Source organism: Pipra filicauda, unplaced genomic scaffold, assembly GCF_003945595.2.
Source record: "Pipra filicauda isolate LSUMZ 115617 unplaced genomic scaffold, ASM394559v2 scaffold26_size5592650_pilon, whole genome shotgun sequence".
NCBI classification, from domain to species: domain Eukaryota; kingdom Metazoa; phylum Chordata; class Aves; order Passeriformes; family Pipridae; genus Pipra; species Pipra filicauda.
Window position 1 is genome coordinate 220,738 of NW_024104387.1, and position 13,641 is coordinate 234,378.

At 38.8% G+C, this 13,641-nt stretch overlaps 1 protein-coding gene across 2 annotated transcripts in view; it reads right to left on the bottom strand.

Annotated features, from left to right (window-relative positions):
- Positions 1-13,497, bottom strand: part of CARS1 (cysteinyl-tRNA synthetase 1) — a 33,963-nt gene extending 20,466 nt beyond the window's left edge. Inside the window, exons 1-8 of one of the 2 annotated variants that reach the window (XM_027737225.2) lie at positions 13,402-13,487; positions 7,686-7,931; positions 4,837-4,928; positions 3,942-4,030; positions 3,540-3,636; positions 2,986-3,084; positions 1,911-2,060; positions 521-661 (exon numbers count right to left, since the gene is read on the bottom strand). In XM_027737225.2, coding sequence (XP_027593026.1) covers positions 521-661; positions 1,911-2,060; positions 2,986-3,084; positions 3,540-3,636; positions 3,942-4,030; positions 4,837-4,928; positions 7,686-7,931; positions 13,402-13,429 — 942 coding nt within the window. In that variant the 5' untranslated portion in view covers positions 13,430-13,487. Of the gene's footprint in view, positions 1-520; positions 662-1,910; positions 2,061-2,985; positions 3,085-3,539; positions 3,637-3,941; positions 4,031-4,836; positions 4,929-7,685; positions 7,932-13,401 lie in introns of both variants that reach the window. The other variant, XM_027737227.2, reaches the window with a different exon arrangement.
- Between the last annotated feature and the right edge of the window lie 144 nt (positions 13,498-13,641).

Here is a 13,641-nt window from a genome sequence, read left to right on the forward strand (position 1 = left end):
AACTACTGCAGGAGATGCCAGCTCTTCTGGCAGAACAGGCAATAAGTCCCTCTGATTTGCAGGTAAATAAATAAACCCTCACTGATCTGAACCACTGCATGTGACACAGCACTTCATCTGTAACAGACAAATGTCTTCTTGATTGTTATCATCACATAACTTCTTAGTGGCTGAAGACTTTCAAGTAGTCAGTCTAAATGCTGAGGTTGGCAGGGATCTCCTATGCAGCTGAGAGATTCCATCTCAAACTTCTGGATCAGTTTATGATTATTAACCCATGTTACATCAAGGGGAAGGCATGGAGTGCACATATCAAACTTGATCACCAACTAAGTGACTCTGATAACACGCACAACAGATTTAAGATCTCTGCGATGGAAACAGAACAGGTGCTAATTTAACAGCAGCCTACTCATATTAAAGAAAATTCTTGAAAACTATTAAGGAGCTAAATCATATTCTAGGTATTATAAGGCACAACATATACACTCTTAGAACAGAAAACAGTTCATTTACTTACGTTGAGTGCTTCCATATCTTTATGAAATTCCCCTTCCCAGAATTTGGGGAGCTTTGAGAATATGGAATTGTCAGTCACCTGACTGCCAAATTTTGTGTCCAACCAGTCAGACAGCAAATCTTTGGCTTCTTCCAACAGTTTCTATAAAACAATAACAGAAAGTGCAACTGATCAAAGACTTGCCCTGTTTGAATTCTGCAGAAAGATCTTATTCTGAACAGAGAGGTTTGCTTAAGGAACAAGACTCCTGGAATGAGGCACTTAGTTATGAATACAGAATAATCCATGTTTCTACCACATTTTTATCATATTGCCCTTCATAAATATAGATGAAACAATCAGAGAAAGGAAGATAAACTGATAATTGATATCTGTTTTGATATTAATCCCTTAAATTGCCATCTGGAATGTATGCTGTAAACATCACCTGGGACCTGCAGTTAGACCACATCATCTGTTCACCCATTGCTATTGGATAATCTAACAGAAGCCCTACTGTCCACATTGCTAAAAAGTGTCTGAAAGACTAATTTAAACATCAGCAAGGACACATTTTAATCTTATATTAAAAGATTACATTTTTTACACTAGGATATAGTGCAGAAGAGGTGATTGCTTAGATTTTAGTAGTTTTTAAAATTCTGTTAGGTCAGTATATGCTTTTATAAAGGCACTTGATATTAGAATAGCTGGGCCTTTTAAAAAAACCCATAATTTAGAGTGAGATTCTTCTCAAGAAGGGAGCACATATTCTGTATTACCCACAGTAATTATCAGAAATAATCTGAAAGGAAGAAAAGATCAAAATGGAAACCATTTACTAAAAGACACGAGTTGTACTGGCTGACTTGGTTATTGGGACAGAACCAATGTGCAGTAAAGTCAACATGATTACTGTCACTTAATGTAATTGTCTTTAACAAAAATAATCCTGAGCATAACTTTGTGGGATATATTTTCTTCTCTGATCAGAGACAGAAACACTTGTGTAGAAAACTGCCACCAGTACTGGAATGTCAGAAATGCAGGTTCAGTTACCTACACTGAAATTAATTCATCAAGACAAAATAGGCAAAGAGAAGGTCTAAGTACATGAAAGAGAAAAGTCCTCATTGGAAAGGTAAAAAATAACTGAATAATTATCATAGTGTGAGGAGAAAAAAATCCCTAATTGGTAAACACAGCATCCAAAAACTCTATAGCTGAATTAAAGAATCAAATTTCCTCTATTGAATGCAAAGTACTGAAAAGTTCACAGCCCCACAATTCCTCTTCGTATGAATAAGAAGTTCCATAACGTTTCAAGGAATTACTACCAGTTAAATATTATTTTTAAACCTCTTAAGAATTATAAGCCAAATATAAAATATAAAAAAGAGCTCAAACTTACCTCGTGACATCTGTTGATCTCTTCTGCAGGGAGTTTTGCTTGCACAGCTTCTTGTAAAGGGTCAAAAGCAGCCTTCACTGCATTTTGAATTCTTTCCAACATTTGCTTTTTATCTGGGTCTGTTGTCTCATTTAATTTAACTGAAAAGAGCTACAATTAAAAAAAAAAATTAGAAAGCCACTTGCAGCATAGTAGCACTATGTTCCATACACAATATCTTAGCCACATAGTACCTTGCTAGTGATGAATAATACATTATGCCACAGAAAAAGCTTTTACATCAAAAACTGAAACATCCTCATCAGAAATAAAGGTGTAGTCAAAAGTGTTTAGTTTGCAGCTGAATTCAGTTTTTCAGAAATACTTCAGAATCCCTACATCATCATCATCATTACTGTTATTTTCATTTTTCTATGCAGCTGATCACCTTACTTACACAGTTTTTATCACAAATCTGCAAAGAATAACCTTTAATGTGAAACAGAGAGAGATTAAATGCAATGCTTAGGTCAGGTAAAGATAGTTGGGCGAAATTTCCACACCTCCTGTTCCCAGGCCTGTATTAAATTAATTAGAATGACAATCTCTTTGTGATCTGTAGTTCTAAAAATTACCAGAGAATCACCTTTCCTCACCTTCAGTCCAGAATACACAGTTTATTAAATCCCTAAAGCTTTGAAGCCTTTTTGCTCTTTCCAAGGTCATCAGTGGTAGAAAAGGGAAACCTCCCAAGTTTTAAAATATTACGGACATTCCACCATTTAAAAACTCTTAAAGTTTGAATTCTAACACACAAACACCCAAATGCTTTTTGAGCAATACATGCACTCACAAATAAATACTAGGAACACAAAAATTTGGCATGCCTTTTAAAGAATTCATCCATTCTAAACCAATGGAAAAATCAAAGTGATGTGCAGTTCAAATGACATTTCTATTTGTGTGGTACCAGGTCAATACAATAACTGAAACAAGCAGAAAGAGGTAGCAAGCATGAGGCAATTTCAGATGCTTTGCTACATTATTGAGTGAGAACCTTAGAGATTACGTAGCAAAGATTAAATATCATGCCCACCTCTGAGGCAGTTCTAACATCTTCAAGTAGCTGATCTGGTGTTGATTTGTTCTCTCTATACCGCTCAAAAAGGTAATTTTGTCTTGCTCTCTTGATGATCTACAAAGCAGAAATATGAAAATATTTTCGTGAAGTGACACATAGTGATACATAGTGCAAATAAAATCTATTACATACCAAAGGCATTTCAGAATCCCTATAAATTTACCAAGATCCAAGATTTACATGCAGTAATACAGATTAAACACACCATACAGTTACCTCAACAGAGTCAAATAATTATCTCAACAACAGGGAAATAGAATAAATTATCTTTCTAAAATACTTAGTCTTCATTATTTATGACAACAGTCATTTATATATGAGAATATAGGGTTTGCTACCATAGGAATGCTACAAAACTGAGAAAATCAATGCCTTTTTGTACAAAATGTATGTCTAAGTTAATAAGTGTAAGGTTTATCTTGGCTTATCAAGTGGCAACTACATGTGACTCTCTGACTCCCATGCTCAAAGTACAGTATTTTAGATTGCAATTTAACAAAAAACGTTACCTTATCATCAATATCTGTAATATTCATACAATAGAAAATGTCATATTTAAAATAATCCCTCAAGATTCTTCTCAGGATATCAAATGAGATGTATGACCTAAAAACATGAAAGATATAAGAATGTTTTTAATGAACACCTCCAGTGTATTCTATTCTATGCACAAACCACTTCGATCTCAATCATTTTACAGCAGTTTTAATTTGCCCACATCTACTAGTAAGCTTTTAATCACACAGTGACATAATTTTATAACATGCTTTTAACCTTAAATCTCAAGCATCAAGTTTAAAAAAACGTGTTTTCTAGTAATACACTCATCTAAATAAAGTACTCTTTTCTATTAATCTGTCATTTCCAATAGGCACTGTTATTACCTATATCATGATAAGGAACTGCGGTACCTGGCATGTCCCATGTGAGAAGCATCATAAACTGTTGGACCACAGCAATACCACAAGACCTTTTTTCCATTCTGAGGCTGAAATATTTCCTTAATTGAAAGAGAAGATAAAGTGATCAGAAGAAATTGAAGACATGATCTCAGGCCAGTAATAATACACTTGGAGATTGGAACATGAAAACATGGATTATAATTCCAACAAATTTTTACCATAAATTGAGATCACCACTAGCTTTATTTTGTAAGAAAGATAACAGGGTGTGGCTGCTTATGTCATCTGCACTCTTATGAATCCAGATATCAGGTTACAAAGATCTGGATGAGGCAGGGCGTTATTCAAGCTGCAATTGTAAAGCTTCTCTTTTGCACTGAAAAAGGTTACACAGTATAATCAGTTCACAGGTACTTGGATACTGCATCCCATGTAACATTAATATTTTTAATATCTCCTGTTTCCCAAAGGACTTTCAAACAAAACCACAAGAAGTTTTACCAGTTTATATAACAACTATATAATTGGCAAGACTTTTTTTACACAGACAACATCCAATGAAAGAAACTGTGATTTTATTCTGCTCGCACTGTCTGCATTTACGTGTATTACAATTGAAAGCCAGGCTATTTTGCATGACAACTTGCAATTGGGAACTATATATTATGCAATATACACATACAGACACAGACTTACACTGTGTGTACACTTAGTGTGTGCATTATAACACCTGCCCATCAAAAACACTTGACTGACAGCATTTCTGGCACATGCTTGTTATCATTCCACAAAATACAAGCCAGAGACCTGACTATCAAGAGAGCAAACACTTCAGAAACAAACGTTTGATGACTGCTCTAGTTGTGTTTCTATGGAAATCTCCACTTTTCTTTCACTTACACACCTTACTGCGAGTCAGGCTGTTGTAGAGGCAGAGCTTAGAATGTTTTGTCCCTTCAGGGGGAGACCAGGGGGGCTGCACACGTTTGCCTTTACCTAGGAGAAAAAATAGTTTAAAGAAAACTGAAAAGACATTTTCCACAAACACACTTGCAATATAACATTTTCTTCTTATCACATCTTTAAGTTATTTCAAAAGAAAAAAACTCCACATATAAACAGATAAAGCAGCTTCAATTCTAGTAATCCAGCTACTTCTGTTAGTCTCCTACAAAGACACCAAAACCAAAGTAAATTATTTCAATCTCTTTTATTTTCTACTCTCTAAGTTGCAATTCCTCACAGTTTTTAATCCCAATAACAGCGAGGAAGAGGGTATAAAAGTAAGAGCATGCAATTCGGTTAAATCATTACCAAGAGTTTTCAAATGTAATGAATTATTAATGAAGTGTTATGGCAGTCCTGGGCTTTCTGCAATGCCACTGATTTTACTGTGATGGTGTATCACAGATCTCATACAGAATTTGCAAAAAAAATCTCCAGAGACCAGAGGTGGTCTCTAGAGCCAATATTGACAGAGTATGTGTACTCAGGATAAGAGAGAGGGGACATGGAAAGGCTTTTTATCATACATTGCTGCTATGTACACAAGGCATTTTTGAACACACTCATTTAACACAAATATGCTCCAGTTCAGCAAGAGGCTACATTTTGCCATTAAAGAGAGTTGATAAAGCCCAGAGTAATGTTAGTGACAATATTCTTGCTTTTGTTTTCTCTTAAATTTGTAAGAAGTAACAGAGTTGTTAAACTCATGGGGTTTTTTTCAAAGTTGCAGTTTGCTATGCATAGGGCTGTTTACAGCTGTAATGATGTTAAACTAATTATTGCATTAACAAGGAAAGAAAGCAAACCAGAAAATTCAAAAATACAGCAAGTTTTGCCAGCTTAATACACACAGCACTGTCTTTAGGAATTCTCATGGTATGCATTTTAACTGCAATTAAAACATTATACAAACTATTTGTTTTGACAACAAAATTGCCTTTCTGATTCTGTGTCTCAGGGTGCTCTTCATTGAATCTGTTTCTCCCAATATCTTCATATGCATATTTTGGCTGAAAACCTTCAAGTAATGTAAACATTCATGGTATAAAAAATTTAATCTCTTTTAATCTTCACATTATGAATCCATGGAAACATGTGTTGATTCTAAACATTTCATTGCATGAGGTATTCCTGAACAGAATACCTCAAGAGCAGTGTATCCATAACACAGATCATACACCAAGGGATGGATTTGTTTACTCTTTGATTTACAAAGATTACACTGGTATGCTTAATTGTGGCCAACGCTTCCCTCGGGGAAAAAAGCCTTTGTGGGTTAGTCTAATAAAAGATAAATCTGTAAAGCCTTCTTTACTAACAACCACACAAACGTTAGAAAAACCCAGATACTGCAGCCTAATGTTCCCAGCTTGTGAGTTAGGTGTCACGTTATATGCACTACAGAGACACCCAGGGCAAAGTATACTGGTTAGTCTGTTCAAATACACCTCTGCCAGCTACAGCCTGTCCCCTGGTTGAACTGAAGTTCATTTGCTCTAGTCCACCCTGGGGCTCTCTGGTACACCCAAAAAAACCCCACTAATAAAGTATTCAAGGTCTAGTAAGCGTGGCAGATTCATGTGTTATTTTCACAGTGAACACTGCAGAACCCCATTCCAGGACTCCTGATACATGTGCACAAATCAGGAAGATAAAAAGACATAACCCTTTGGAAAGAGAGACTTAATATTAAAGATTTCATGGACAGGAAAAGGGAAACCTTTTCTCATACTGCTCTACCCTGATCCATGAAAGTCTACAAACTGTAGTTAGTGGCATAAATCTGCTATCAGAGCCAGGGGTGCAGCTGAGGTCCCTTCTCTGCTGAAAGGAAATCAATAACCAGCACAAACACTTGCAGGTACACACACACACACACACACAAAATCTACTCACAGCAGTCTGATTTTAACTGCTGGTCTGCTAGGAATTGAGAACACATATGATGAGAGGTTATGAGAAGATGGCATTGAAGTAATATTAGTCAACAACCAGCAGCAAAAATGACAGACATTGTGCATTCATTTGTAGGTACTGCAAGCACTATACAACAGCTCTGTGTTATTATAATTATTATTTCATGACTCCTTGAGCAAGGATCTCACTATAAAGCAATTAAATTAGACTAGCTCATTGGGAAACAACTCAGGACAGTGATGCAGCTCCCAAAAATGCCTGCACCCATGCTTATATGATGACCTAGATTAACCAGTTAGTATTTCCTCAAATCATCAGCAATGCCTAAATTACCAGGGTTAAAAAAGAACCCCAGACATCCTTTTTGAAATTCAGTGTTAATAACATTTGTAAGAGGAAGCATTTAGTTTATTTTATTGTGAATTTGTATATCATACAACTAATATTTAGTTACCCTTGAACGGAAAAAGGTGGACTGAGCAAATCCTGATATTTTAAGGAACAAGCCCAAAGTCACATATTCTTTTACAATCCAGAAGCTAGCTAGCTTTTTAAAGAAAGTATCCATAATCAAATTCTGTACACTGAAGAATTTTAAAATAAAAAAAAATAATTTGGAAACAGCTTTAACATTCAAATAGGTCAGTCTCTATCAATTACACAGTATTTGTATGCAAGAAGATTGTTATGACTTTGAATACAAGTTGATACTGTAAATTTTAAGGTGTGCAAGAAAGTACAAAAGGGAACTTCTAAGAATTCTCAGCAGTAAAAACCAATACAACGTCAGCTAGTCTATAACCTGCCCACCGGTTTTATATTACTCACTTGTTTGAAGTTTACAAGGCTCATTTTTTTCACTGCTGCCATCATAGATTGCTTCTATGTGTCTGTACCACCGGACAACATGGATATACTGGTCCACAGGTGGCCCCGAAAACTTTCTGAACACCTCCACATCTGCATGTGAAAATGTGAACCCCTGGATATAACTACGAGTGCTCAGGTACTCGTTCAAAGCCTTCACCCTGGCTTCCTCTTCACTAATGCTCAGAATAAAACTGTAGCTGGAAGCTGTAAAGAGAGGCACAGGACATTTGGTCAGCATTAAAAGAAGGAGATCCCATGACCAAAATATATCCTTATAGTATACATCTCCCCCTGAAAATTAGCTCTGGCAACTGACAAGAAATTTGAGAAAAATATGTATTTCCTATTAACAGGATTATGCTCACGCTGTTTTAAGTTTTTTGAAGACATCATTACAAGGAGTAGTAAGGGCAAAAGCACAAGTCCTTTCCACGAAGAAATATAATCTACTGAAATTGGAGACAACTCTTCACACAGAGGGAACCTAACCAGCTCCTCTTTTCCACGCTGCTAAGACACTCATCCAGAAAATATTTAAATACAATTAATTTTATACACTGAGGTTAGGCTGTGAATATGTCTACTGAACTTGAGCATATCCTTGAATCTTTGCAGGACTGTTGCCCACATGCAGGCTCCCAGCACAATGCTTGGTTACTCCTATTTGCTCTAGAAACCCAAAAGTTCAGCTGTTGCTGTATATTCCCATACTTCTCCTATACCACTTTCTCTCCTCAGCCTATGAATTATATTTCAAAGGAGTAAGATCTACACAAACGAACAGAAAGGATATTAGATTACATGATCTCTTTGGAATACAAGCAAAGCAGGTTCAGTTGTGTCTCATCTTTACAAATGCAGGGACACAGAGGAAGCAGCAAAAAGGCTCTCTGAGCTGGTGGGGATGCTGACAGTAAGAGCAAGCCCTGTGCAAGGCAGTGGGTACAAAGCACTATGGAGGTTATGGCACTGGGGCTAGCCACTCCCTTTAGGTAAATGCAGCATTCCTATTTTCCTACAATGATTCAATGTTCTGTTCATGTTCAAAGTACTGTATAAACACTAAGCCAATATCCTGCTTAGTAGTGAGCCAAGAAGGTAATTTAAGTCAAGGTCATAGGGCAGTAAAGTGAGAGAGGCAGTGTGAGAGCACCTGTCTCTGCTCCCAAACCACGACAGAGATCATGGCCAGAAGTGTTGCTTCTCACACTGAAATGAACATCTGCACAAGCAGTTCCTAAAGCACTGGAGGTACTCACAGACCAACGCTCTTGGAAAGGCAAGAATGGAAGGGGACAGGGAAGTGATGGCTATGAAAGGATGTGAGGAACTGTACAATTGAAAAGTTTTTCCAAATATCATCAGTTAAGGCTTTATGAGCAGCTTGTTTTCTATATGGAAATCAATTATTAAAATATCCAACAGCAAGTCAGAATGACGTGGAAATGGCAGCTAGATACCAAGCATGTTTTTGTTTGACTCTTTTGGGTATAAATGATATAAGATAGCACATAAGAACTAATAAAAAAGATCAATGATTTAAAAAAACAATTTAAAAAATAGAAGTTCACAAAAAATTCATATACAAAAGCAAAGACAAACTCATGTAAAATCTCTCTGAAGGCCTACCCATATAACTGTTCAGTATAAATAAAGAATAACAAGGAAATAATGGTTCATAACTAGACCTTATGGGCTTGTCTTACCCAGCTGAATGGGATTCAGTTTCAGCTCACATAGTTCATTTTACTATAAACTTTTCACGCTCCTAAGTATTTACTGATGTTTATCATCACAGAACTTCACATGTTTATACACATGAAATAGTTTGAAATAGTCACGTTCATTAACTCTGGAAACCTAAGACATAAGTCTTCCTTGAATGTGAATTTGGTATACATGAATCATATGAGGGAGAATGCCAAAAAAAAAGTATTACAAGAATGATCTGTGTAGAAATGAAACTATATCTCAAAGAAAAGATCTTGAAAGATCTATTGCAAGGAAATCAACACTCAATTTGCAAAATATGATTAGGGTTATTATGACCATTATTTACAGACCAGGCTGCTAATGGGATGTAAGTCAGTGAATATGAAACAATGTAAGCACTTTCCAAACACATCTGCAAACCAATCTAAAAGGGAAGTTGCACAAACTTACACACAAATCCAACAAATATGACAGAACTCATACAAACCAATTTTGGCAAGGAGAGATGGCAAATACTGCCTGTGAGTATCAGTACCAGCTCACCTCTGACAAATCAAAATTATTTTAAGCAATCTTGGCACACACATTAATACTTGAAATTATGAAGTTTGGCCTGTGTCTGGCTGCAAGAGCGACAGCAGGCTTGAAAGCCTAATACATCAAATACTCATGTAGCCCAGGGGACCTAACAGGAGGATGTCTTTATGCTGAAACTGATCCCTGACTCAAATTCAGCCCAAACTCACAGCCATGACTGGGCACCACAGCACGTGCAGTACAGCAAGAACACACTTGAGCAGTTGTTGGCAGGGTTTCCTCAGAGTGCAGCAGTAGCTGAGCCACAGCAGTCTCGAGCTCCCAGCAGGCTCACTGTACCAATCTGAGTGTCCTACATTCATTTCACAGGCTGTGCTGAGCTCCAAACTTTATTTTCTAGACCCACAGCTACTTTTCAGAACATGACAACTTGAAGCTATGACAAATGTGTTCTACTCTCTGCTGCAGCCAGTTGCAGATACAGGCAAAGTTACTGTGTTTGAGAGAGTGCTGAGCGATGTCCCATCACTGGAAGTGTTCAAGGTCAGACTGGATGGAGCTCTGAACAACCCGGTTTAGTGAAAGGTGTCCTTGCCCACAGGAGGGGAATAGAACTAGATGATCTTTAAGGTCCCTTCCAACCCAGGCCATTCTATGATTCTACCATCAGTGCAGTTCTGAAATACCTCTGAGCATCCTATTTCAGCACATGCAGGACAAAATCATTCTCACTTTTGGCATTCTTGTGAGTAGCTCCAAACTGGACTGAACTCACAAAATCAAAGCTTTTCTCATGAAGAGCAGGGTACTCTCCTGGAAAGAAAGAATGACTGCGGTAACTGTTTTTTGGATGGCAATATAGCAGTGGACCACTTCTTTTCAAGCAAAAGAAATTAGTAAAAACTACTTTTACATAAAAGCCTATTCTGATTTAATTGATATCACTACTAAAACGAGAATAGTAAATCTACAAAATCTTGTTTTTCTGTGACCATTCTGTACCCTCAGTTCCTCCTTCAGTGTCTTGCACTGCCTTTAATTCATCACACACTCCAACTGATGTATTTCCTGGTACCTCCTATGTGCTGTATCCCCTCTTCCCATATACTTCAGTATCCCCATCCTCCTGTACAGCTCCAACCCATCTTTGCTCAGTCTGTTAGCCAACTGTGTGCAAGAGGCAGTCCACTGTTAAATGCAATTAGTAAAAAATCGATGGATTCAAAAAGTATTGAGGGAGAAGGGCCAATGGATATATGTACATCTGACTTGTTTTCCCTGTTGCTTTAGGAAAACAGGCTAAGAAATCACCTTTCTCTCTGACTGTAATTTTTTTCCACTCCCACTAAAGAAAAACTACAGTTGTTATTGCTCCATTGCATTAAGAAGTGTTTTCTTGACAGCAGAAACATGGGAGTATTACAGAGCCGTTGCATGACACTGAGTTTTAACTCATGTGAATGGAATGATCCATAGATATCAAATCATATCAACAGCTACTCCATTCAGGAAATAAGCACAGAGAACAAGTATTGGAGAGGTAGCAAAATAACCTTGAAAAATCATAAGAATTAATGTTAACAATAAAACATTACCAAGTTGTTTCCAAAAAATTCCACTGTAGATATTAACTAATGCAGTTCTCATAAAATAGCTGCTGGTGTACAATCTCTTTGGGGGATATAATTGTCACACATTCTTCTTTCCATGCATGGAGTGCTTTAGAGACTACTAAAGGACACTGGGAATTTGTCTGCAAGACCACAGCAACACACAGACTCAAAGGCATAGGACTGTTTCTCCATTTTATTTGCACATAAAATACCTTCTGAAGTTTAATCAAGACATATAGACCATACAATATCAATTGTCATGGAAAATTTTCACTTTTATTAATTAGAAAATGAAAATTTCTGTTCCTTAAAGGTGTTGACAGCAAAGTAAATACCAAAAAGCCATACAGGAGGCAGTAACTAGCTAGTTTAGGTAATTTCTCTTCCAACAAATTTAAAACAACACAGAAAAGACAAATGTAACAAGCCTCATTATTAAGATGTCTCCAAATTGGCCGTTTATTATTCTAGCTGGCCACTCTGGTACCTTCAGAAGGAATTCCAATTATTTGCTCAGCCAAGATGAATTATCCTTTTCCATAAACATTTCAGAACCACCAAACCAGTGCAGTGACTTCATCTATGCCAGACACAGCACAGACAGACAGAGAGACAAAGGACTTATCAAGACTCACACGTGAGATTCAAGAGGCTTTTGGCTGAGCAGAGATTTTTAAGACTGGGGTATCCCACATGGAGGAAGAGCTTGTCAGTCCCAGTCACTTGAGCCCCGTCAGTTTCACTTCCACTTTTCCTGAACTGAAACTAAATGTAACAATTGCCATTGCAGGTAAAAAAAAAAAAAAAGAAAGAAGAAAAAGCTATTTGCCTAATTATAAACTCAATTAAAAAGTTTCTTAAAGGGCACCTGAACTGAGTCTTTGGTGTTTTTGTTCTTTTTCCTCCTAAGATACTGAAAACACTTCTAAAAAGGCAATCCCTTGAAAACATATTTCACTTTAATGGGAGTGTTACTTTTGATGAACAGAGGGCAAAGTAACTTCCAGTAGCAAAGGAAAAGGAGCAAAATCTTTGAATTTACAGTTCCTTAACTGGAATGACAGAAATTTCCAACCCTTTACACACCGTAATGGTATTTCATACTTGCATGACTGGTATTCCAAGTTTCTATTTGCTACGGTAGTGCCAAAAATTACAGGACTACCCTAGCCCTCCTTCCATATGGAAGTGAGCAGTAGAACCCGTCATTAAACCATGACCAAAGAAAATATCCGGAAAAGTTAAGAAGTTCAGACACGAGTTCAAGGGAGAACAGTGATGACTTGGAAAGACAGCAAGGGAGACACAGGGGCAGGTGAAAGAGAACAGAGGACGCGGCGATAGGCGCACAGCCCGAGCGGTCTGGCAGCCACGAAATACCTCTCGGAACCCATCGAGCTGCAGAACAGCTGTTTCCAACCCTCAGTACCGAGAAGCTCCGAGGTTTTTTTCCACAAATCACTGCGTGTCAGCATTAACCTTTACGTTCGTGGCGAGGCACGATACGAGCCGCATCCCACGGGCACCCACGGGACGGGCGCGGAGGCACCTCGGGGGGCTGCGGCAGTGGGGTCCCCACGAACGCGCCCTGGAGGGCCCCGGGAGGGACCCCCCACCGCAGGCGCCAAGGGATGCAGATCTCAAGGGACGCGTGAAGGAGGCGACCACGGCGACGCCCCACCGCCCCCATCTCCCACCTGACACCGTGACAGCGGCGGGGCCGCGACACCGACCGCCGCCGGGCCGTGACAACCCCGGCGGACCCCCCGCCTGGCCCCGCCGGGGCTCCGCGGCGTCGGTCGCCGACCTACCGTGCTCGGCGGCGGCCGCTGCTGCCATCCTGGTGCCTCGTCCTGCCCTCGCTCCCGAGCTGATGCAACAGCGCGTCCGGAAGCCTCGCCCCGCCCGCCCTACGCTACTTCCGACGGGAGCCCCGCGTCACCGGGGCAACCGGGAGCACCGCCCGCCCTCCCGCGGCATCGCCCGCCCCGGGCACCCGCGGCATCCGTCAGCTTGGAAAAGACCTCTCAGGTCACCGAGTCCAACCCACG